The sequence below is a fragment of the Bombina bombina genome, chromosome 12 (genome assembly GCF_027579735.1).
Source record: "Bombina bombina isolate aBomBom1 chromosome 12, aBomBom1.pri, whole genome shotgun sequence".
NCBI classification, from domain to species: Eukaryota; Metazoa; Chordata; class Amphibia; order Anura; family Bombinatoridae; genus Bombina; species Bombina bombina.
This window is the reverse complement of record NC_069510.1, coordinates 121199709-121225223: the sequence shown is the minus strand read 5'-3', so window position 1 is coordinate 121225223 and position 25515 is coordinate 121199709. Positions and strand designations below refer to the sequence as shown.

Here is a 25515-nt window from a genome sequence, read left to right as displayed (position 1 = left end):
AATTCCAGAAGATAACCCTTGGACACAATTTCCAATGCCCAGAGACCCTGGACATCTCTTGCCCAAGCCTGGGCGAAGAGAGAGAGTCTGCCCCCTACTAGATCCGTTTCCGGATCGGGGGCTGCTCCTTCATGCTGTCTTAGAGGCAAGCAGCAGGCTTTTTGGCCTGTTTCCCCTTGTTCCAAGCCTGGTTAGGTCTCCAGACCGGCTTAGACTGGGCAAAAGTTCCCTCTTGTTTTGTGTTAGAGGAAGTTGAAGCTGCGCCACTCTTGAAGTTTCGAAAGGGCCGAAATCTAGACTGTTGGTCCTTAATTTGTTGGACCTGTCTTGAGGAAGGGCGTGACCTTTTCCTCCAGTGATGTCAGAAATGATCTCCTTCAGTCCAGGCCCGAATAGGGTTTGTCCTTTGAAGGGAATGTTGAGAAGTTTAGACTTTGAAGTCACGTCAGCTGACCAGGATTTAAGCCATAGCGCCCTACACGCCTGAATAGCAAAACCTGAATTTTTAGCCGTTAGCTTGGTTAAATGAACAACGGCATCAGAAACAAATGAATTGGCTAGCTTAAGGGCCCTAAGCTTGTCAATAATATCTTCTAACTGGGTTTCAACCTGTAGAGCCTCCTCTAGGGACTCAAACCAGAAAGCTGCGGCAGCAGTGACTAGGGCAATGCATGCAAGAGGCTGGAGAATAAAACCTTGTTGAATAAAAATTTTCTTAAGGTAACCCTCTAATTTTTTTATCCATTGGATCTAGAAAAGCACAACTGTCCTTGACAGGGATAGTGGTACGCTTAGCTAGAGTAGAAACTGCTCCCTCCACCTTAGGGACCGTCTGCCATAAGTCCCGTGTAGCGGCGTCAATAGGAAACATCTTTTTAAAAACAGGAGGGGGAGAGAATGGTACACCTGGTCTATCCCATTCCTTAGTAATAATTTCAGAAAACCTTTTAGGGATTGGAAAAACATCAATGTAAGTAGGTACTGCATAGTATTTATCCAATCTACATAATTTCTCTGGGACTACAATAGTGTCACAGTCGTCCAGAGTTGCTAAAACCTCCCTGAGCAATACGCGGAGGTGTTCAAGCTTAAATTTAAATGTAGACATATCAGAATCAGATTGAAGTATCTTCCCTGAAACAGAAAAATCACGCACAAATTGAAGCTCCCCTGCTTCAGCTTCAGTATAATGTGAGGGTGTATCAGACATAGCTACTAAAGCGTCAGAGAGCTCTGTATTTATTCTAGTCCCAGAGCTGTCTCGCTTTCCTTGCAATCCTGGCAGTTTAGATAATACCTCTGTAAGGGTATGATTCATAACTGCCGCCATGTCTTGCAAGGTATACGCAATGGGCGCGCTAGATGTACTAAGCGTCCCCTGAGCGGGATTTATAGGATCTGACACGTGGGGAGAGTTAGACGACATAACTTCCTCCTTGTCAATTTCTTCTGGTGATAAATTTTTTTAAAGCTAGAATATGGTTTTTGTAATCTATAGTAAAATCAGTGCATTTGGTACAAATTCTAAGAGGGGGTTCCACAATGGCTTCTAAACATAATGAACAATGAGTTTCCTCTATGTTAGACATGTTAAAACAGACTAGTAATGAGACCAGAAAGCTTGGAAAACACTTTAATAACTGTGAACAAGCAAAAAATAAAAACGGTACTGTGCCTTTAAGAGAAAAAAACAATCACAGAGACTGCAAAACAGTGAAAAAAGCAGTAAATCTTACGAACTTTTTACAGTGTGTATAATAGGCTGAAAGAGCATTGCACCCACTTGCAAATGGATGATTAACCCCTTAGTTTCAAAACCGGATCAAAAAAACGATATAAACGTTTTTAAACAGTCACAACAAACTGCCACAGCTCTACTGTGGCCCTACCTGCCCATACAACGACTTTGGAAGGCACAAAAACCCTTTAGAGAGGTCCTAGATGTTCAGGGGACTCCTTCAGGGAAGCTGGATGTCTCAAGCTGCAAAAACTAGGCCCCTCCCAACCTGTACTCACAGTGAGAGGGCCTTAAAAAACTATCCCTAGGCAAAATCTAGCCAGCCATGTGGAAAAAACTGGGCCCCAGAATAAAGTTTTATCACCAATATGTAATAAACGTTTAAACACCTTTAAGCAAACGTTATATCTATTCAGTAATGTGAGTAAATAATAAAAATATTACCCTTTACAGCAAGCATGATACCAGTCGTTATTAAATCACTGTAATCAGGCTTACCTTAAATAAATTCGGTATTGTCAGCATTTTCTAGCTTATCATCTCTCTAGAAAAATTTAAAACTGCACATACCTCAGAGCAGGAGACCCTGCACGCCATTCCCCCAGCTGAAGTTACCCATCTCTTCAGTTATGTGTGAGAACAGCAGTGGATCTTAGTTACAACCTGCTAAGATCATCAAAAAACCACAGGCAGACTCTTCTTCAACTTTCTGCCTGAGGCTAAAATAGTACAACTCAGGTACCATTTGAAAATAACAAACTTTTGATTGAAGATAAACTACATTAATGCACCACATCTCTCTAGCTACTTCCCTTGTCGAGAGCTGCAAGAGAATGACTGGGAGGTGGCAGTTAGAGGAGGAGCTATATAGACAGCTCTGCTGTGGGTGATCCTCTTGCAGCTTCCTGTTGGGAAGGAGAATATCCCACAAGTAATGGATGAATCCGTGGACTGGATACACCTTACAAGAGAAATCCTTAGTAGCCTGGAGATTTTTAGAACACAAACTACATCCAAACGTTTATGTAGTAGAACAGAAAGGGCATAAATCTGACCCTTCAGAGAACTGACTGACAAACCCTTCTCCAGACCCTCCTGCAGAAAAGACAAAATATGGGGAACTCTCACATTACGCCAAGGAAAACCCAGAGATTCGCACCAGTAAAGGTATGTGTGCCAAACCTTTCGTTAAACCTTGCGAGTAGACGGCTTACAAGCCTGGATCAAGGTGTCAATAACCCTATCATAAAAACCTTGCCTAGACAAAACTAGGCATTCAATCTCCATGCAGTCAGCTTAAAAAAATCGAGATTTGGATGAAGAAAAGGACCCGGAAGTAGAAGATCCTTCCTCAGCGATAATTTCCATGGGGGAAGAGGACGACATCTTCACCAGGTCCGCAAACCAAATTCTGCAAGGCCAAGCTGGAGCAATTAGAATCACTGAAGCCTGCTCCTGTTTGATATGGGCTATCACCTGAGGAAGGAGGGCAAATGGAGATAACAGGTAAATCAGACCGAAATCCCATGGAACCGCTAGCGCAACCACCAGAACTGCTTGCGGATCTCTTGATCTGGATCCGTATCTGGGAAGCTTGGTGTTTAGACAAGACGCCATCAGGTCCAACTGATGGTTATCATTTAGAATACATCCGGATGAAGAGCCCACTACCCTGGCTGAAACGTCTGTCTGCTCAGGTAATCCACCTACCAGTTCTCCACACCTGGGATGTGAATTGCAGAAATGTGGCAGTTGTGAGACTCCGCCCACCGAAGGATGCGAGTCACCTCCATCGCTAAGGAACTCCTTGTTCCTCCCTGATGGTTGATATGATATAAGCCACCAAAATGATGTTGTCCAATTGAAATCTGATAAACCGGAACAAATTCAGTTGGGGCCAGGCTATCAGGGCATTGAATATTGCTCTCAACTCTAATATATTTATCGGAAGGAGTCTAGATTCCCTGAGCTCTTAATGGACCCCAAACTGCTTCATGGCCGGAAAAGCTGGCATCTGTAGTAATTATCTCGTAGGATGGTCTCAAGAAGCATGTGCCTTGGGACAGATGGTCCTGAGAGAGCCACCAGGACAGAGAGTCTCTCGTCGGGTTGTCTAGGTAGGACAATCCTCAGAGAGGTCCGAGTGGTCCCCATTCCATTGACTGAGCATGAATAACTGTAGAGGTCTCAGATGGAATCGAGCAAAAGGAATAATCTCCATGGAGGCCACCATGAGACCAATTACTTCCATACACTGTGCCACCGAGGGTTGGAGCGATGACTGAAGAGAAAGACAGGCAGAAAGAAGTTTGGATTTTCTGACATCCGTTAAGAAACTCTTCGAGATCGAGTTTATGATGGTCCCCAAAAAACAGACCCTGGTATTTGGCACCAAGGAACTCTTGTCCAGATTCACCTTCCACCCCTTAGACCGGAGAATCAACAACAGAGAATCTGTATGAGATTTTACTAAATGAAAAGATAATGCCTGAACCAAGAGATCATCCAGGTATGGTGCCACTGCAATTCCTTGAGATCTGGCTACTGCCAAAAGAGCCCCTAGAAATTTTCGTAAATATTAGGGGGGCTCTGTAGCTAGGCCGAAAGGCAGGGCTACAAATTGGAAGTGTTTGTCCAGTAAGGCAAACCAAAGGAAATGAAAATGCTCCTTGTGAATAGGAACATAAAAGGTAAGAGTCCTTCAGGTCGATGGTGGTCATGAACTAGGACGAAAGGTTTCCTCCTTCCTGGGAACCATGAATAGATTGGAATAGAATCCTCGACCGTGTTCTGCCAGAGGGACAGGAGTGATTACTCCTAGAGAAGAGATCCCTGACACAGTTTAAGAATGCCTCTCTCTTTTCCTGGTTTGCTGATAATCTTGACAGGAGAAATCTGCCTCTCGGAGGACTAGATTTGAAACCTCTTGTATGAGATGCCATCTCCACCACCCAAGGATCGGGAACATTGTGAATCCAAGCCTCTTGAAAGAACAAAAGTCCCCTACTTGATCCACACTTGGATCAGCGGCAAAACCTTCATGCAGATTTGTTCTCAGAGGAAGGCTTCTTGGACTGCTTACCCTTATTCCAAGATTGGTTAGGTCTTCAGGAAGGTTTGGTCTGTTCGGACTTGGAAGAGGATTTTTGTCACTGGAAGTTGGGTCTAATCTTCTTATACTGGGGAAGAAAGGCTCCCTTTCCACCCGTACCATGGAAATTATGTCAGCCAGACCAGGACCAAACAAGGTCTTTCCTTTAAAAGGTAAACACAAAAGTCTAGACTTTGAAACCATGTCTTCCGACCAAGACTTTAGCCACAAGGCTCTGCGAGATAGAATGGCAAGACTGGAAGTCTTTGCACTCAGGCGTACTACTTGCATACTGGCGTCACAAATGAAGGTATTAGCCAGTTTTAAAACCTTGATCCTGTCTTGGATCTCTTCCACAGTAGTCTTCTCCAAAATTAGTTTAGATAAAATCGCACCAATATGAGGCCACGCTCGCTACCGCTGCCATGCTTGTAACTGGCTGCCATAGCAGTCCTTGGTGAAGAAATGTTTTTCTTAAGTACTCTTCCAGCTTTCTGTCCATATGATCTTTGAAAGAGGCACTGTCCTCTAGGGGAATTGTAGTTCTTTTAGCTAATGTGGATATAGCCCCATCCACCATAGGAATCGTACGCCAAACTTCCTGCACAGAGTCTGCAAAAGGAAACATCTTCTTAAAAATAGGAGATGAGGTAAAGGGAACATCCGGTTTATCCCATTCCTGAAAAAAGTAAATGTATGCTTACCTGATAAATTAATTTCTTTTACGATATGACAAGTCCACGGATTTCATCCTTACTTGTGGGATATTAACATCCTGCTAACAGGAAGTGGCAAAGAGCACCACAGCAGAGATGTATATATAGCTCATCCCCTTCCCCTCCACTGCCAGTCATTCGACCAAAGGTTTAGGAAGAGAAAGGAAAGGCTAAAAAGATGCAGAGGTGACTGAAGTTTACAAAAAAAAAAATAGTGTCTTAAAATAACAGGGTGGGCCGTGGACTCGTCATATCGTAAAAGAAATTAAATTTATCAGGTAAGCATAAATTTACTTTTCTTTTACAAAGATATGACGAGTCCGCGGAGTTCATCCTTACTTGTGGGATACCAATACCAAAGCAATAGGACACGGTTGAAAAGGAGGGACAAAACAGGAACCTAAACGGAAGGCACCACTGCTTGAAGAACCTTTCTCCCGAAAACAGCCTCAGAAGAAGCAAAAGTATCAAATTTGGAAAATTTGGAAAAAGTATGAAGGGACGACCAAGTCGCTGCCTTACAAATCTGTTCAACAGAAGCATCATTTTTAAAGGCCCATGTGGAAGCCACAGCCCTAGTAGAATGGGCCGTAATTCTTACAGGAGGCTGCTGTCCAGCAGTCTCATATGCCAGACGGATGAAACTCCTCAGCCAAAAAGAAAGAGAGGTAGCCATAGCTTTCTGACCCCTACACTTCCCAGAATAAACAATAAATAATGAAGATGATTGACGGAAATCCTTAGTCGCCTGCAAGTAAAACTTTAAGGCACGAACCACGTCCAAGTTATGTAACAGACGCTCCTTCTTAGAAGAAGGATTAGGACACAAGGAAGGAACAACAATTTCCTGATTAATATTTTTATTTGAAACAACCTTAGGAAGAAATCCAGGTTTTGTACGTAAAACCACCTTATCAGAATGAAATTTAAGATAAGGCGAATCACACTGTAACGCTGAAAGCTCAGAAACTCTTCGAGCAGAAGAAATAGCAACTAAAAACAGAACTTTCCAAGATAACAATTTAATATCTATGGAATGCATGGGTTGAAACGGAACCCCTTGAAGAACTCTAAGAACTAAATTCATTCATTAATTGGTCTAAATACAGGCTTAATTCTAGTTAGAGCCTGACAAAAAGACTGAACATCCGGCACATTTGCCAAACGTTTGTGAAGCAAAATTGACAAAGCAGAAATCTGTCCCTTTAAGGAACTTGCTGATAACCCTTTCTACAAGCCTTCTTGGAGAAAAGACAGAACCCTGGAAATCCTAATTTTACTCCATAAGTAACCCTTGGATTCACACCAATAAAGATATTTACGCCATATATTATGATAGATTTTTCTAGTCACAGGCTTTCGAGCCTGTATCAAAGACCGAATCAGAGAATCCTCACTTAGATAGAATCAAGCGTTCAATCTCCAAGCAGTCAGCTGCAGAGAAAACAGAATTTATGTTTACCTGATAAATTACTTTCTCCAACGGTGTGTCCGGTCCACGGCGTCATCCTTACTTGTGGGATATTCTCTTCCCCAACAGGAAATGGCAAAGAGCCCAGCAAAGCTGGTCACATGATCCCTCCTAGGCTCCGCCTACCCCAGTCATTCGACCGACGTTAAGGAGGAATATTTGCATAGGAGAAACCATATGATACCGTGGTGACTGTAGTTAAAGAAAATAAATTATCAGACCTGATTAAAAAACCAGGGCGGGCCGTGGACCGGACACACCGTTGGAGAAAGTAATTTATCAGGTAAACATAAATTCTGTTTTCTCCAACATAGGTGTGTCCGGTCCACGGCGTCATCCTTACTTGTGGGAACCAATACCAAAGCTTTAGGACAAGGATGAAGGGAGGGAGCAAATCAGGTCACCTAAATGGAAGGCACCACGGCTTGCAAAACCTTTCTCCCAAAAATAGCCTCAGAAGAAGCAAAAGTATCAAACTTGTAAAATTTGGTAAAAGTGTGCAGTGAAGACCAAGTCGCTGCCCTACATATCTGATCAACAGAAGCCTCGTTCTTGAAGGCCCATGTGGAAGCCACAGCCCTAGTGGAATGAGCTGTGATTCTTTCAGGAGGCTGCCGTCCGGCAGTCTGATGATGCTTTTAATCCAAAAAGAGAGAGAGGTAGAAGTTGCTTTTTGACCTCTCCTTTTACCAGAATAAACAACAAACAAGGAAGATGTTTGTCTAAAATCCTTTGTAGCATCTAAATAGAATTTTAGAGCGCGAACAACATCCAAATTGTGCAACAAACGTTCCTTCTTCGAAACTGGTTTCGGCTGTAGTGACAGGGACAATGCATGAAATTGGTTGTAGAAGGTAACCTTGCTGAACAAACATCTTTTTAAGCAAACCTTCTAATTTTTTATCCATAGGATCTTTGAAAGCACAACTATCTTCTATGGGTATAGTGGTGCGTTTGTTTAAAGTAGAAACCGCTCCCTCGACCTTGGGGACAGTCTGCCATAAGTCCTTTCTAGGGTCGACCATAGGAAACAATTTTTTAAATATGGGGGGAGGGACGAAAGGTATACCGGGCCTTTCCCATTCTTTATTTACAATGTCCGCCACCCGCTTGGGTATAGGAAAAGCTTCTGGGAGCCCCGGGACCTCTAGGAACTTGTCCATTTTACATAGTTTCTCTGGGATGATCAAATTCTCACAATCATCCAGAGTGGATAATACCTCCTTAAGCAGAGCGCGGAGATGTTCCAACTTAAATTTAAATGTAATCACATCGGGTTCAGCTTGTTGAGAAATTTTCCCTGAATCTGAAATTTCTCCCTCAGACAAAACCTCCCTGGCCCCCTCAGACTGGTGTAGGGGCATTTCAGAACCATTATCATCAGCGTCCTCATGCTCTTCAGTATCTAAAACAGAGCAGTCGCGCTTACGCTGATAAGTGGGCATTTTGGCTAAAATGTTTTTGATAGAATTATCCATTACAGCCGTTAATTGTTGCATAGTAAGGAGTATTGGCGCGCTAGATGTACTAGGGGCCTCCTGAGTGGGCAAGACTGGTGTAGACGAAGGAGGGAATGATGCAGTACCATGCTTACTCCCCTCACTTGAGGAATCATCTTGGGCATCATTTTCAGTGTCACATAAATCACATTTATTTAAATGAGAAGGAACCTTGGCTTCCCCACATTCAGAACACAGTCTATCTGGTAGTTCAGACATGTTAAACAGGCATAAACTTGATAACAAAGTACAAAAAACGTTTTAAAATAAAACCGTTACTGTCACTTTAAATTTTAAACTGAACACACTTTATTACTGCAAATGCGAAAAAGTATGAAGGAATTGTTCAAAATTCACCAAAATTTCACCACAGTGTCTTAAAGCCTTAAAAGTATTGCACACCAAATTTGGAAGCTTTAACCCTTAAAATAACGGAACCGGAGCCGTTTTTAACTTTAACCCCTTTACAGTCCCTGGTATCTGCTTTGCTGAGACCCAACCAAGCCCAAAGGGGAATACGATACCAAATGACGCCTTCAGAAAGTCTTTTCTATGTATCAGAGCTCCTCACACATGCGACTGCATGTCATGCTGCTCAAAAACAAGTGCGCAATACCGGCGCGAAAATGAGGCTCTGCCTATGATTAGGGAAAGCCCCTAGAGCATAAGGTGTCTAAAACAGTGCCTGCCGATATTATTTAACAAAAATACCCAGATTAAATGATTCCTCAAGGCTAAATATGTGTAATATATGAATCGATTTAGCCCAGAAAATGTCTACAGTCTTAATAAGCCCATGTGAAGCCCTTATTTACTGTTCTGAATAAAAATGGCTTACCGGATCCCATAGGGAAAATGACAGCTTCCAGCATTACATCGTCTTGTTAGAATGTGTCATACCTCAAGCAGCAAAAGACTGCTCACTGTTCCCCCAACTGAAGTTAATTCCTCTCAACAGTCCTGTGTGGAACAGCCATGGATTTTAGTAACGGTTGCTAAAATCATTTTCCTCATACAAACAGAAATCTTCATCTCTTTTCTGTTTCAGAGTAAATAGTACATACCAGCACTATTTTAAAATAACAAACTCTTGATTGAATAATAAAAACTACAGTTAAACACTAAAAAACTCTAAGCCATCTCCGTGGAGATGTTGCCTGTACAACGGCAAAGAGAATGACTGGGGTAGGCGGAGCCTAGGAGGGATCATGTGACCAGCTTTGCTGGGCTCTTTGCCATTTCCTGTTGGGGAAGAGAATATCCCACAAGTAAGGATGACGCCGTGGACCGGACACACCTATGTTGGAGAAATTAGATTTGGATGTTGGAAAGGTCCTTGAATGAGAAGGTCCTGTCTCAAAGGAAGTTTCCACGGTGGCAGAGAGGACATGTCCACTAGATCCGCATACCATGTCCTGCGTGGCCATGCAGGCGCTATCAGGATTACAGAAGCTCTCTCCTGTTTGATTCGAACAATCACGCGTGGAAGGAGAGGAAACGGTGGAAACACATAAGCTAGGCTGAACGACCAAGGCACTGCCAGGGCATCTATCAGTTCGGCCTGTGAATCCCTTGACCTGGATCCGTAACGTGGAAGCTTGGCATTCTGACGAGATGCCATCAGATCTAATTCCGGTCTGCCCCATTGGAGAATCAATGAGGCAAACACCTCCAGATGGAGCTCCCACTCCCCCGGATGAAAAGTCTGACGACTTAGAAAATCCGCTTCCCAGTTCTCTACTCCTGGGATGTAGATTGCCGACAGAAAGCAAGAGTGGGCCTCCGCCCATTGGATTATCTTGGATATTTCTATCATCGCTAAAGAACTCCTTGTTCCCCCTGATGAATGATATACGCCACAGTCGTGATATTGTCCAACTGGAAACTGATGAATTTGGCCGAAGCTGAGGCCACGCCTGAAGCGCATTGAATATTGCTCTCAGTTCCAGAATATTGATTGGAAGTAGAGATTCCACCTGAGTCGAAACACCCTGAGCCTTCAGGGAATTCAAGACTGCACCCCAGCCCAGAAGACTGGCGTCCGTTGTCACTATCACCCACGAGGGTCTGCGGAAACATGTCCCCTGTGACAGATGATCCGGCGACAACAACCAAAGAAGAGAGTCTCTGGTCTCTTGATCCAGATTTATCTGAGGAGATAAATTTGCATAGTCCCCATTCCACTGTCCGAGCATGCACAGCTGCAGTTGCCTGAGATGAAAGCGAGCAAACGGAATGATGTCCATTGCCGCTACTATTAATCCGATTACCTCCATACACTGAGCCACTGATGGCCAATGAATGGACTGAAGTGCTCGGCAAGTATTCAGAATCTTTGTCTTTTGACCTCTGTCAGAAATATTTTCATGTCTACCGAGTCTATAAGAGTCCCCAAGAAGGGAACCCTTGTCCGTGGAACTAATAAACTTTTTTCTATGTTCACTTTCTCAGGAAAGACAATACTATGTCCGTGTGAGATTTTGTCAATTGATAAGTCGACGCCTGAATCAATATATCGTCCAGATAAGGCGCCACTGCTATGCCCCGCGGTCTGAGAACTGCTAAAAGAGACCCTAGAACCTTTGTGAAAATTCTGCGTCCCGTGGCCAACCCGAAGGGAAGAGCCACAAACTGATAATGCTTGTCCAGGAAGGCAAACCTTAGGAACTGATGATGATCCTTGTGGATAGGGATATGAAGATATGCATCCTTCAAGTCCACGGTAGTCATATATTGACCCTCCTGAATCATTGGTAAGATTGTTCGTATAGTCTCCATTTTGAACGATGGAACTCTGAGAAATTTGTTTAGACACTTGAGATCTAAAATGGGTCTGAAAGTTCCCTCTTTTTTGGGAACCACAAAAAGATTTGAGTAAAACCCCTGTCCCTGTTCCGGCTTTGGAACAGGAAAAATTACCCCCATGGTATAGAGGTCTTTTACACAGCGTAAGAACGCCTCTCTTTTTATCTGGTCTACAGAAAATCGTGAAAGATGAAATCTCCCTCTTGGGAGAAAATCCTTGAATTCCAGTTGATACCCGTGGGTCACTATTTCCAGTGCCCAGGAGTCCTGAACATCTCTTGCCCAAGCATGAGCAAAGAAAGAAATCCTGCCCCCTACTAGATCCGGTCCCGGATCGGGGGCCACCCCTTCATGCTGTCTTGGAAGCAGCAGCGGGCTTCTTGGATTGTTTACCTTTATTCCAAGTCTGGTTGGGTCTCCAGACTGACTTTGATTGAGCAAAATTCCCTTTTTTGCTTTGTGGAGGAAGAAGAAGAAGAAGCAGAGGGTCCTCCTTTATAGTTTCGAAAGGAACGAAAATTATTCTGTTTACCCCTCATTTTAACAGACTTATCCTGAGGTAGAGAATGGCCTTTACCTCCAGTAATGTCAGAAATGATTTCCTTCAAGTCAGGCCCGAATAGGTTCTTACCTTTAAAAGGAATAGCTAAAAGCTTAGATTTTGATGACACAACAGCAGACCAAGATTTGAGCCATAACGCTCTACGCGCTAGAATGGCAAATCCTGCATTTTTCGCTGCTAATTTAGCAATTTGAAAAGCGGCATCAGTAATAAAAGAATTAGCTAGCTTGAGAGCCTTAATTCTATCCAGTATGTCATCTAATGAAGTATCAACCTTCAGAGACTCTTCTAGGGCCTCAAACCAAAAAGCTGCTGCAGTAGTTACTGGAACAATGCAAGCTGTAGGTTGTAAAAGAAACCCTTGATTAATAAATAATTTCTTTAGAAGACCCTCTAATTTTTTATCCATAGGGTCTTTGAAAGCACAACTGTCCTCTCAATAGGTATAGTTGTACGCTTAGCCAGGGTAGATATGGCTCCCTCCACCTTAGGGACCGTTTGCCACAAGTCCCGAATGGTGTCTGATATGGGAAACATTTTCTTAAAAGTAGGAGGAGAGAACGGTATACCTGGTCTATTCCATTCCTTTTTTACAATTTCCGAAATTCTTTTAGGAACCGGAAAAACATCAGTTTAAGTAGGCACCTCTAAATATTTGTTCATCTTACACAATTTCTCTGGTGGTATCACGATAGGGTCACAATCATCCAGAGTCGCTAAAACCTCCCTAAGCAACAGACGGAGGTGTTCAAGCTTAAATTTAAAAGACATAACGTCCGGGTCTGTCTGAGGTAACATATTTCCTGAGTCTGAAAGTTCTCCCTCAGACAGTAATTCCCTAACCCCCAACTCAGAGCACTGTGAGGGTACATCGGAAATAGCTAATAAAGCATCAGAGGATTCAGTATTCACATTAATACCTGAATTACTGCGTTTACCCTGTAACACTGGTAATTTAGATAATACCTCTGTAATGGTATTTGACATAACTGCAGCCATCTCCTGCAGAGTAAAAGTATTAGACGCACTAGAAGTACTTGGCGTTGCTTGTGTGGGCATTAAAGGTTGTGACTCTTGGGGAGAATTGGATGGCATATCCTGATTCTCTTCATACTGAGAATCATCCTTAGGCACACTTTCTTTACTTAAAATATGCTTTTTACATTGTAAGGCCCTTTCAGTACAAGAGGTACACAAAGTAAGGGGGGGTTCCACAATGGCTTCTAAACACATAGAGCAATTAGTATCCTCAATGTCAGACATGTTGAACTGTGGCGACTACCTGCCCTCAGGGTACTGAAAAACGACTCTACCACGATCCGGACACCAGAACATAAGTTTAGGCCCAACCGGAGCTCATGCCTGCTGCCTTCTCAGTCAGAATATACTGCGCGTTGGAGAGTGCAAAAAATAGGCCCTGCCCATCAAGGACGATCAACTAATCTGTAACACCGCATAGGAAGCGATTAGGAAACTAAGCCAAGTGGTCCCCCTAAAAACCGCATAGTAATGCTGCAGCCCTACTCATATTTGTGTATCGTAAAACAAAATAAAGATGATGAGCTGCCTCTCCCAGTGTCCCTTTTCAGAACACCCAAATTATGTCAATGAAAAAACGTTAAGCACAGGATTTAAAGTAACACCCTTTCTTTGAACAGGTCTACTTCTTACCCCCTCCTTTAGCAAGGAATAAAATGTCAGCCATTCTGATATAACAGGTCTCCTCAGAAATAAAAGACTGAACATACCTCAATGTTTGTAGCATGCAGCTGTTCTCCACACTGAAGATCTTTCTTACACTACCTTCAGCACTCTGTGGGAACCAACATGGATCTTAGTTACGTCTGCTAAGATCATCAACCTCAGGGCAGAAATCTTCTTCCATGTCTCCCTGAGGAAAATAGTACACACCGGTAACATTTAAAAATAAAAAACTTCTTGATTGAAGAAACTAAAACTAACACCTCACTTTACCTCTTCCTAGGATAACACAGGCAAAGAGAATGACTGGGGGTGGAGGGGAAGGGGAGGGGCTATATATACAGCTCTGCTGTGGTGCTCTTTGCCACTTCCTGTTAGCAGGAGGTTAGTATCCCACAAGTAAGGATGAAATCCGTGGACTCGTCATATCTTTGTAAAAGAAATAATGTCGGACATACGGTCAGGAACAGGAAATACTTCCACAGATCTGGACTGGACATCAAAAACTCTATTTAGTTTATTGACCTTAGGAGTCACTGCGACTGTAGGCTCAGAATCCTCTAGAGTAGCCAGTAAAAGGAGGTGCTCAAGCTTAAATCTAAAACTAACTTCCTCTTATACCACTGAATTGACCACCGTGTTATCAGAATCAGGAGATTTCTCCTTCAGAAGCTGCTGAGGAATTGTCACCCTCAGATAATTGGGATAAACTGACTAAGGCAGCCTCGGCGTTAGAAGAGATTCCTGACTTAGAGGAAATATTCTTAGATTTTCTTTTACCTGAGATAGGTAAAGCACTCAGGGTTGCAGATACTGCCGAACTAAGCTTCGCCACAAAGTCACCTGGTAAAAACACACCCCCAGGTACTGAACCGCAGGGCACTTCATGTGTAACTGCTAGGGACGGGGACACTTGAGGAGAAAACATAATTTATGCTTACCTGATAAATTTATTTCTCTTGTAGTGTATCCAGTCCACGGATCATCCATTACTTATGGGATATTCTCCTTCCCAACAGGAAGTTGCAAGAGGATCACCCACAGCAGAGCTGCTATATAGCTCCTCCCCTAACTGCCATATCCAGTCATTCGACCGAAACAAACAGAGAAAGGAGAAACCATAGGGTGCAGTGGTGACTGTAGTTAAGTTAAATTTTAGACCTGCCTTAAAAGGACAGGGCGGGCCGTGGACTGGATACACTACAAGAGAAATAAATTTATCAGGTAAGCATAAATTATGTTTTCTCTTGTTAAGTGTATCCAGTCCACGGATCATCCATTACTTATGGGATACCGATACCAAAGCTAAAGTACACGGATGATGGGAGGGACAAGGCAGGGATTAAGCGGAAGGAACCACTGCCTGAAGAACCTTTCTCCCAAAAACAGCCTCCGAAGAAGCAAAAGTATCAAATTTGTAAAATTTTGAAAAAGTGTGAAGCGAAGACCAAGTCGCGGCCTTGCAAATCTGTTCAACAGAGGCCTCATTTTTAAAGGCCCAGGTGGAAACCACAGCTCTAGTAGAATGAGCTGTAATTCTTTCAGGGGGCTGCTGTCCATCAGTCTCATAGGCTAGGCGTATAATACTTTGAAGCCAAAAGGAAAGAGAGGTTGCCGAAGCTTTTTGACCTCTCCTCTGTCCAGAATAAACGACAAACAGGGAAGATGTTTGACGAAAATCTTTAGTAGCTTGTAAGTAAAACTTCAAGGCACGGACTACGTCCAGATTATGTAAAAGACGTTCCTTCTTTGAAGAAGGATTAGGACACAATGATGGAACAACAATCTCTTGATTGATATTCTTGTTAGAAACCACCTTAGGTAAAAAAACCCAGGTTTGGTACGCAGAACTACCTTATCTGCAAGAAAAATCAGATAAGGAGAATCACATTGTAAGGCAGATAGCTCAGAGACTCTCCGAGCCGAGGAAATAGACATCAAAAACAGAACTTTCCAAGATAAAAGCTTAATATCAATGGAATAAAGGGGTTCAAACGTTACTCCTTGAAGAACTTTAAGAACCAAGTTAAAGCTCCATGGGGGAGCAACAGGTTTAAACACAGGCTTAATTCTAACCAAAGCCTGACAAAATGCCTGGACGTCTGGAACTTCTGCCAGACGCTTGTGCAAAAGAATAGACAGAGCAGAAATCTGTCCCTTTAAGGAACTAGCTGATAATCCTTTGTCCAAACCCTCTTGGAGAAAGGACAATATCTTAGGAATCCTAACCTTACTCCATGAGTAATTCTTGGATTCACACCAGTAAAGATATGTACGCCATATCTTGTGATAGATCTTCCTGGTAACAGGCTTTCGTGCCTGTATTAAGGTATCAATGACTAACTCGGAGAAGCCACGCTTTGATAGAATCAAGCGTTCAGTCTCCATGCAGTCAGTCTCAGAGAAATTAGATTTGGATGATTGAAAGGACCTTGTATTAGAAGGTCCCGTCTTAGAGGCAGAGTCCATGGTGGAAAGGATGACATGTCCACTAGGTCTGCATACCAGGTCCTGCGTGGCCACGCAGGCGCTATTAGAATCACCGATGCTCTCTCCTGTTTGATTTTGGCAATCAGTCGAGGGAGCAGAGGAAACGGTGGAAACACATAAGCCAGGTTGAAGAACCAAGGCGCTGCTAGAGCATCTATCAGCGTCGCTTCTTGGTCCCTGGACCTGGATCCGTAACAAGGAAGCTTGGTGTTCTGGCTAGACGCCATGAGATCCAACTCTGGTTTGCCCCAACGATGAATCAATTGAGCAAACACCTCCGGATGGAGTTCCCACTCCCCCGGGTGAAAAGTCTGACGACTTAGAAAATCCGCCTCCCAGTTCTCCACGCCTGGGATATGGATTGCTGACAGGTGGCAAGAGTGAGTCTCTGCCCAGCGAATTATTTTTGAGACTTCTAACATCGCTAGGGAACTCCTGGTTCCCCCTTGATGGTTGATGTAAGCCACAGTCGTGATATTGTCCGACTGAAATCTGATGAACCTCAGTGTTGCTAACTGAGGCCAAGCCAGAAGAGCATTGAATATTGCTCTTAACTCCAGAATATTTATCGGAAGGAGTTTCTCCTCCTGAGTCCACGATCCCTGTGCCTTCAGGGAGTTCCAGACTGCACCCCAACCTAGAAGGCTGGCATCTGTTGTTACAATTGTCCAATCTGGCCTGCGAAAGGTCATACCCTCGGACAGGTGGACCCGAGACAACCACCAGAGAAGAGAATCTCTGGTCTCTTGATCCAGATTTAGCAGAGAGGACAAATCTGTGTAATCCCCATTCCACTGACTTAGCATGCATAATTGCAGCGGTCTGAGATGTAGGCGCGCAAATGGCACTATGTCCATTGCCGCTACCATTAAGCCGATCACCTCCATACACTGAGCCACCGAAGGGCGCGGAATGGAATGAAGAATACGGCAAGCATTTAGAAGCTTTGATAACCTGGACTCCGTCAGGTAAATTTTCATCTCTACAGAATCTATAAGAGTCCCTAAGAAGGAGACTCTTGTGAGTGGGGATAGAGAACTCTTTTCCTCGTTCACTTTCCACCCGTGCGATCTCAGAAATGCCAGAACTATCTCTGTATGAGACTTGGCAATTTGAAAGCTTGACGCCTGTATCAGGATGTCGTCTAGATACAGAGCCACCGCTATGCCTCGCGGTCTTAGAACCGCCAGAAGTGAGCCCAGAACCTTCGTAAAGATTCTCGGGGCTGTAGCCAACCCGAAGGGAAGAGCTACAAATTGGTAATGCCTGTCTAGAAAGGCAAACCTTAGGAACCGATGATGATCTTTGTGAATCGGTATGTGAAGGTAGGCATCCTTTAAGTCCACTGTGGTCATGTACTGACCCTCTTGGATCATGGGTAGGATGGTCCGAATAGTTTCCATTTTGAAAGATGGAACTCTGAGGAATTTGTTTAAGATCTTTAGATCCAAAATTGGTCTGAAGGTTCCCTCTTTTTTGGGAACCACAAACAGATTTGAATAAAAACCCTGTCCTTGTTCCGTCCGCGGAACTGGATGGATCACTCCCATTACTAGGAGGTCTTGCACACAGCGTAGGAATGCCTCTTTCTTTATCTGATTTGCAGATAACCTTGAAAGATGAAATCTCCCTTGTGGAGGGGAAGCTTTGAAGTCCAGAAGATATCCCTGAGATATGATCTCCAACGCCCAGGGATCCTGAACATCTCTTGCGCACGCCTGGGCGAAGAGAAAAAGTCTGCCCCCTACTAGATCCGTCGCCGGATAGGGGGCCGTTCCTTCATGCTGTCTTAGAGGCAGCAGCAGGCTTTCTGGCCTGCTTGCCTTTGTTCCAGGACTGGTTAGGTTTCCAGGCCTGCTTAGATTGAGCAAAAGTTCCCTCTTGTCTTGAAGCGGAGGAAGTTGATGCTGCACCTGCCTTGGAATTTCGAAAGGCACGAAAATTAGACTGTTTGGCCTTTGATTTGGCCCTGTCCTGAGGAAGGGTATGACCCTTACCTCCAGTAATGTCAGCAATAATTTCTTTCAAACCAGGCTGAATAAGGTCTGCCCCTTGAAAGGAATGTTGAGTAATTTAGACTTTGAAGTCACATCAGCTGACCAGGATTTGAGCCATAGCGCCCTACGCGCCTGGATGGCGAATCCGGAATTCTTAGCCGTTAGTTTAGTCAAATGAACAATGGCATCAGAAACAAATGAGTTAGCTAGCTTAAGAGTTTTAAGCTTGTCAACAATTTCAGTCAATGGAGCTGTATGGATGGCCTCTTCCAGGGCCTCAAACCAGAATGCCGCCGCAGCAGTGACAGGCGCAATGCATGCAAGGGGCTGTAAAATAAAACCTTGTTGAATAAACATTTTCTTAAGGTAACCCTCTAATTTTTTATCCATTGGATCTGAAAAAGCACAACTGTCCTCAACCGGGATAGTGGTACGCTTTGCTAAAGTAGAAACTGCTCCCTCCACCTTAGGGACAGTCTGCCTTAAGTCCCGTGTAGTGGCATCTATTGGAAACATTTTTCTAAATATAGGAGGTGGGGAAAAGGGCACACCGGGCATATCCCACTCCTTACTAATAATTTCTGTAAGCCTTTTAGGTATTGGAAAAACATCAGTACTCACCGGCACTGCATAGTATTTATCCAGCCTACACAATTTCTCTGGCACTGCAATTGTGTCACAGTCATTCAAGAGCAGCTAATACCTCCCCAAGCAATACACGGAGGTTCTCAAGCTTAAATTTAAAATTAGAAATCTCTGAATCAGGTCTCCCCGAATCAGAGACGTCACGAACAGACTGAAGCTCTCCGTCCTCAGGTTCTGCATATTGTGACGCAGTATCAGACATGACTCTTACAGCATCTACGCGCTCTGTATCTCGTCTAACCCCAGAGCTATCGCGCTTGCCTCTCAATTCAGGCAATCTGGATAATACCTCTGACAGGGTATTATTCATGATTGCAGCCATGTCCTGCAAAGTAATCGCTATGGGCGTCCCTGATGTACTTGGCGCCATATTAGCGTGCGTCCCTTGAGCGGGAGGCAAAGGGTCCGACACGTGGGGAGAGTTAGTCGGCATAACTTCCCCCTCGACAGACCCCTCTGGTGACAATTCTTTTATAGATAAAGACTGATCTTTACTGTTTAAGGTGAAATCAATACATTTAGTACACATTCTCCTATGGGGCTCCACCATGGCTTTTAAACATAATGAACAAGTATCCTCTGTTTCAGACATGTTTGTACAGACTAGCAATGAGACTAGCAAGCTTGGAAAACACTTTAAAGCAAGTTAACAAGCAATATAAAAAACGTTACTGTGCCTTTAAGAGAAATACATTTTGACAAAATTTGAAACAGTGAAAAAAGGCAGTTACACTAACAAATTTTTTACAGTGTATGAAACAAGTCAGCAGAGCATTGCACCCACTTGCAAATGGATGATTAACCCCTTAATAACAAAAACAGAATAATAAATGACAAAAACGTTTTTTAAACACAGTCACAACAACTGCCACAGTCTACTGTGATTGTTACCCTCCTCAAACACGACTTTGAAGCCTTTTGAGCCCTTCAGAGATGTCCTGTATCATGCAGAGGGAAGCTGAATGTCTCTGTCAGTATTTTTAGCTGCACAGAAAAGCACTAAAATAGGCCCTTCCCACTCATATTGCAACAGTGGAAAGCTTCAGGAAACTGTCTCTAGGCAGAAATCAAACCAGCCATGTGGAAAAAAACTAGGCCCCAATAAGTTTTGTCACCAAACATATATAAAAACGATTAACATGCCAGCAAACGTTTTATATTACATTTTTATAAGAGTATGCATCTCTATTAATAAGCCTGATAGCAGTAGCTATCACTGCATTTAAGGCTTTACTTACATTAATCCGGTATAAGCAGCATTTTCTAGCAAATTCCATCCCTAGAAATATGTTAACTGCACATACCTTATTGCAGGAAAACCAGCACGCCATTCCCTCTCTGAAGTTACCTCACTCCTCAGAATATGTGAGAACAGCCATGGATCTTAGTTACTTCTGCTAAGATCATAGAAAATGCAGGCAGATTCTTCTTCTAAATACTGCCTGAGATAAACAGCACACTCCGGTACCATATAAAAATAACAAACTTTTGATTGAAGAATAAACTAAGTATAAAACACCACACTCCTCTTACGACCTCCATCTTTGTTGAGGGTTGCAAGAGAATGACTGGATATGGCAGTTAGGGGAGGAGCTATATAGCAGCTCTGCTGTGGATGATCCTCTTGCAACTTCCTGTTGGGAAGGAGAATATCCCATAAGTAATGGATGATCCGTGGACTGGATACACTTAACAAGAGAAAGATGAGGCATATCAGGAACAACATACTCCTGAGAGGAAGAAGGCTGAGGGGTTTAAAATTTTGGAACCCATAGGGTCTTTTTTATTCTTTAGCTGTAACATAGTTGTTACACATGATAAGCAGAATTGCACAGGGGGTAACACTTGAGCCTCTAAGCAAAATAAACATTTATCAAATGAAACGGTTAAACTTTGTTCAGACTCCATTATGTCCAAATGAAGTATAGTTCCCAGAAAAAAATATATATCAAAATAATTTGGCTTAGTAAATAAAGATACTCAAAGAAGTGAACCCTTGATAATAAAATAATCCCCTATTCCATAGAATAATTGCTGCACCGCTATACCCCCAGCTAAACTGGGGTAAATCACCACCTCCGGATCGCCACACAAACTGCCTAAGGCGATTTGACTCAACCTGAGATCCAAAAGCTAAGGTAAATAAGGAGTTGCATAGGTAAATAGGGAGCGCGGTAGGTAAATAGGGAGAGTGGTAAGTAAATAGGGAGCTGCGTAGGTAAATAGGGAGCTGCGTAGGTAAATAGGGAGCTGCGTAGGTAAATAGGCAGAGCGGGTAGGTAAATAGGGAGCTGCGTAGGTAAATAGGGAGCTGCATAGGTAAATAGGGAGAGGGGTAGGTAAATAGGGAGCTGCGTATGTAAATAGGGAGCTGCGTAGGTAAATAGGGAGCTGCGTAGGTAAATAGGGAGCTGCGTAGGTAAATAGGGAGCTGCGTAGGTAAATAGGGAGAGGGGTAGGTAAATAGGGAGCTGCGTAGGTAAATAGGGAGTTGCGTAGGTAAATAGGGAGCTGCGTAGGTAAATAGGGAGTTGCGTAGGTAAATAGGGAGCTGCGTGGGTAAATAGGGAGCTGCGTGGGTAAATAGGGAGCTGCGTAGGTAAATAGGGAGCTGCGTAGGTAAATAGGCAGAGCGGGTAGGTAAATAGGGAGCTGCGTGGGTAAATAGGGAGCTGCGTGGGTAAATAGGGAGCTGCGTGGGTAAATAGGGAGCTGCGTGGGTAAATAGGGAGCTGCGTGGGTAAATAGGGAGCTGCGTAGGTAAATAGGGAGCTGCGTAGGTAAATAGGGAGCTGCGTAGGTAAATAGGGAGCTGCGTAGGTAAATAGGGAGCTGCGTAGGTAAATAGGGAGAGGGGTAGGTAAATAGGGAGCTGCGTAGGTAAATAGGGAGAGTGGTAGGTAAATAGGGAGAGTGGTAGGTAAATAGGGAGCTGCGTAGGTAAATAGGGAGCTGCGTAGGTAAATAGGGAGCTGCGTAGGTAAATAGGGAGAGGGGTAGGTAAATAGGGAGCTGCGTAGGTAAATAGGGAGAGTGGTAGGTAAATAGGGAGAGTGGTAGGTAAATAGGGAGCTGCGTAGGTAAATAGGGAGCTGCGTAGGTAAATAGGGAGCTGCGTAGGTAAATAGGGAGCTGCGTAGGTAAATAGGGAGAGGGGTAGGTAAATAGGGAGAGGGGTAGGTAAATAGGGAGCTGCGTAGGTAAATAGGGAGAGTGGTAGGTAAATAGGGAGAGTGGTAGGTAAATAGGGAGATGCGTAGGTAAATAGGGAGCTGCGTAGGTAAATAGGGAGTTGCGTAGGTAAATAGGGAGCTGCGTAGGTAAATAGGGAGCTGCGTAGGTAAATAGGGAGCTGCGTAGGTAAATAGGGAGCTGCGTGGGTAAATAGGGAGCTGCGTGGGTAAATAGGGAGCTGCGTGGGTAAATAGGGAGCTGCGTGGGTAAATAGGGAGCTGCGTGGGTAAATAGGGAGCTGCGTAGGTAAATAGGGAGCTGCGTGGGTAAATAGGGAGCTGCGTAGGTAAATAGGGAGCTGCGTAGGTAAATAGGGAGCTGCGTAGGTAAATAGGGAGCTGCGTAGGTAAATAGGGAGCTGCGTAGGTAAATAGGGAGCTGCGTAGGTAAATAGGGAGCTGCGTAGGTAAATAGGGAGCTGCGTAGGTAAATAGGGAGCTGCGTAGGTAAATAGGGAGCTGCGTAGGTAAATAGGGAGTTGCGTAGGTAAATAGGGAGCTGCGTAGGTAAATAGGGAGAGGGGTAGGTAAATAGGGAGCTGCGTAGGTAAATAGGGAGCTGCGTAGGTAAATAGGGAGAGTGGTAGGTAAATATGGAGAGGCGTAGGTAAATAGGGAGCTGCGTAGGTAAATAGGGAGCTGCGTAGGTAAATAGGGAGCTGCGTAGGTAAATAGGGAGTTGCATAGGTAAATAGGGAGAGGGGTAGGTAAATAGGGAGAGGGGTAGGTAAATAGGGAGCTGCGTAGGTAAATAGGGAGCTGCGTAGGTAAATAGGGAGCTGCGTAGGTAAATAGGGAGCTGCGTAGGTAAATAGGGAGCTGCGTAGGTAAATAGGGAGCTGCGTAGGTAAATAGGGAGCTGCGTAGGTAAATAGGGAGCTGCGTAGGTAAATAGGGAGCTGCGTAGGTAAATAGGGAGCTGCGTAGGTAAATAGGGAGCTGCGTAGGTAAATAGGGAGCTGCGTAGGTAAATAGGCAGAGCGGGTAAATATTGAGCTGTGTAGGAGCTATTCAGTAGTATCACACTGCTAATTACATGAAATGACAACACAAATTCACTCAATTTAATCAACGTTAGCAGTAACATTTCTGATACATATATATTGCAAAAATAATATTTAATTAATTCTTCTTTTCCTTTTTTTTTTTTTAATACTCTACTTTGTTTTCTGGCTACAGTATCCCTTGAATGACTTTGTTACTGGATTTTTATGACACCTTTATTTATTTAATACTTTTAGCTAGCAAAAGACCCCTACGTATATTTAAAGGGATAGTAGTCCAAATTAAATTTTCATGATTCAGATAGGGCATGTAATTTTAAACAACTTTCTAATTTACTTTTATCGTCAAATTTACTTTGTTCTCTTGGTATTCTTAGTTGAAAGCTAAACCTAGGTAGGCTCATATGCTAATTTCTAAGCCCTTGAAGGCAACCTCTTATCTGAATGCATTTGACAGTTTTTCACAGCTAGATGGCGTTAGTTCATGTGTTTCATATCAATAAGATTGTGCTCACGCACGTGGAGTTATTTAACAGTTAGCACTAATTGCATGAAATGCAAATCTGTCAAAAGATCTGAGATAAGGAGGAAGTCTGCAGAGGCTTAGATACAAGGTAATTACAGAGGTAAAAAGTATATTAATATAATCGTGTAGGTAATGCAAAACTGGGGAATGGGTAATAAAGGGATTATCTATCTTTTTAAATAAAAATTTAATAATTTTATCTAACAAAAGACACCTATGTATATTTAAGAAGTTCTGTTTTCCTCTACAGTCAGTCACATGAGCTGCAAACTTTCTCTCCCCCAGATCAATATTCCGATCTATATTCTTGTATCCAGTAATGTAAATGATAATGCTTATGGCAGTATGACTAACCCGGTAATGGCGGGGCATAGCGAAGGGTTAACGGAGGTTTGCACAGGAAGAGGCGGGCTTAATGTGGTCATAGAGCTGCACGGAGGTAGAATACTCATCATCAGACGTCCCCACGTGGCAAAATTAATGTTCATTTGTGTCGCCCGGAGAAAATCCTTCCCTGGGAAGAGAACAGAATGGAAATCAGTGTATCCAGTGTCACACTGCTCCGGCATAGTGTAAACTTCTCTATAGAAAACTGCAATAAATCTGCTCATTTCACACAAGCCATAAGAAAAGAAAGGGACAGTAATGTGAAAATGAAACTTCAGATTGAGATACAGCAGCACTTTTAAACAACTTTCTATTATTGTTCTCTTGGTTTAAGCCGTTGAAAAGCATAGGTAGGTAGATAGATTAAAGAGCCGCAATGCTGTGAGCTAGCTGCACATATATACCTCTTGTCATTAGCTCACCAAGTGTGCTCAGCTAGCTCCCAGTAATGCATTGCTGCTCCTTCATTAAAGGATACCAAGAGAATATTCAGGGTTCGTATAAAAGTAAATCAAAACAGAAGAAAAATTAGAACACTTTAAATAAAGCTTGTATTATATTATGAAATATAATTTTATTAGAGCATATTAACCCCTTATCGCCAGCGAGCGGAAGGACCATGCTATTCGACCCTCCCTCTGGAAAGCTGCACTATTGGAAAAAAAAAAAAAACAGCGAATAAACCAATTGAATTTTTCTGACGATGGCAGTGTCCTTAGCTGTTGTAACCTGTGCAAACTGGTGGTAACAAGTAATTGAATAGCCTATAGAGATTTTTAATAACTAGACCTATGTGTTTAATCTCAGAGAACATTAAATACATTTCCTGCTCTAGGTGCAAAGAGAGGGATTCCCACAGCAAGGCTCCTCTGCACAACAACAAATAATTGAACAGTACTTGTTGAGGGCACGTGCAAGGTACGGATACCTATTATCAGACACTACAGACTTCTTCTATGGCTATAGTTTGTTTATGGTAACGGTCTCTGCGCTATGTCTGCTTCCTTAACCTCTGGGGAGCTGTTGGGAATTAAAACATGAGAGACAGTTGACAGTTGTCTGAAGCAGAAGAAAGCTGATAACAGCACAGGTTCCCTGTCAGTTATACCAGAAGGACCAGCATTTGCTACATAGCTTCTGTTGTGGCAGCAGAGGACACTTCTAGACAAAGAAGGCCTCTGGGGATGTATAGAGAGCCGACGGCCAAGCCAATACGTAGTACAAGGTCTTGTATCTAATGTCACACTGCTGTCATATAAAGGTCAATAAGGACATCTTTTTATTTTATATCATTAAGTCCCCAAACTTTTCTTAACTAAATGCATATGCTAATAAATATGTAGGTTTATTTAGTGCTAGATGGGTTATATTTGCTGGTCTCACGATGCCAATACTAGTAAAGGCCTAAAAAAGTCTGGTGAGAGTTACACACATATATTTACTAGGCATAGTAGTGTCATGCATACTGCATACTCCTGTACAGTTACAGCCAATCAGGAGAAGACAAAAGAAAAGTTATGCTTACCTGATAAATTTGTTTCTTTTTAGACACGATGAGTCCACGGATCATCTTCATAACTTATGAGATATTCACCTCCTGGTCAGCAGGAGGAGGCAAAAAACACCACAGCAGAGCTGTTAAATAGCTCC

At 43.2% G+C, this 25515-nt stretch overlaps 1 protein-coding gene across 1 annotated transcript in view; it reads right to left on the bottom strand.

The window, feature by feature from the left end:
- PKN3 (protein kinase N3) overlaps positions 1–25515 on the bottom strand; it is a 208445-nt gene that overhangs the window by 137351 nt on the left and 45579 nt on the right. Inside the window, exon 10 of the mRNA XM_053696004.1 lies at positions 23833–23992. Within this exon, the coding sequence (XP_053551979.1) occupies positions 23833–23992 (160 nt within the window). The remainder of the gene's footprint in view (positions 1–23832; positions 23993–25515) is intronic.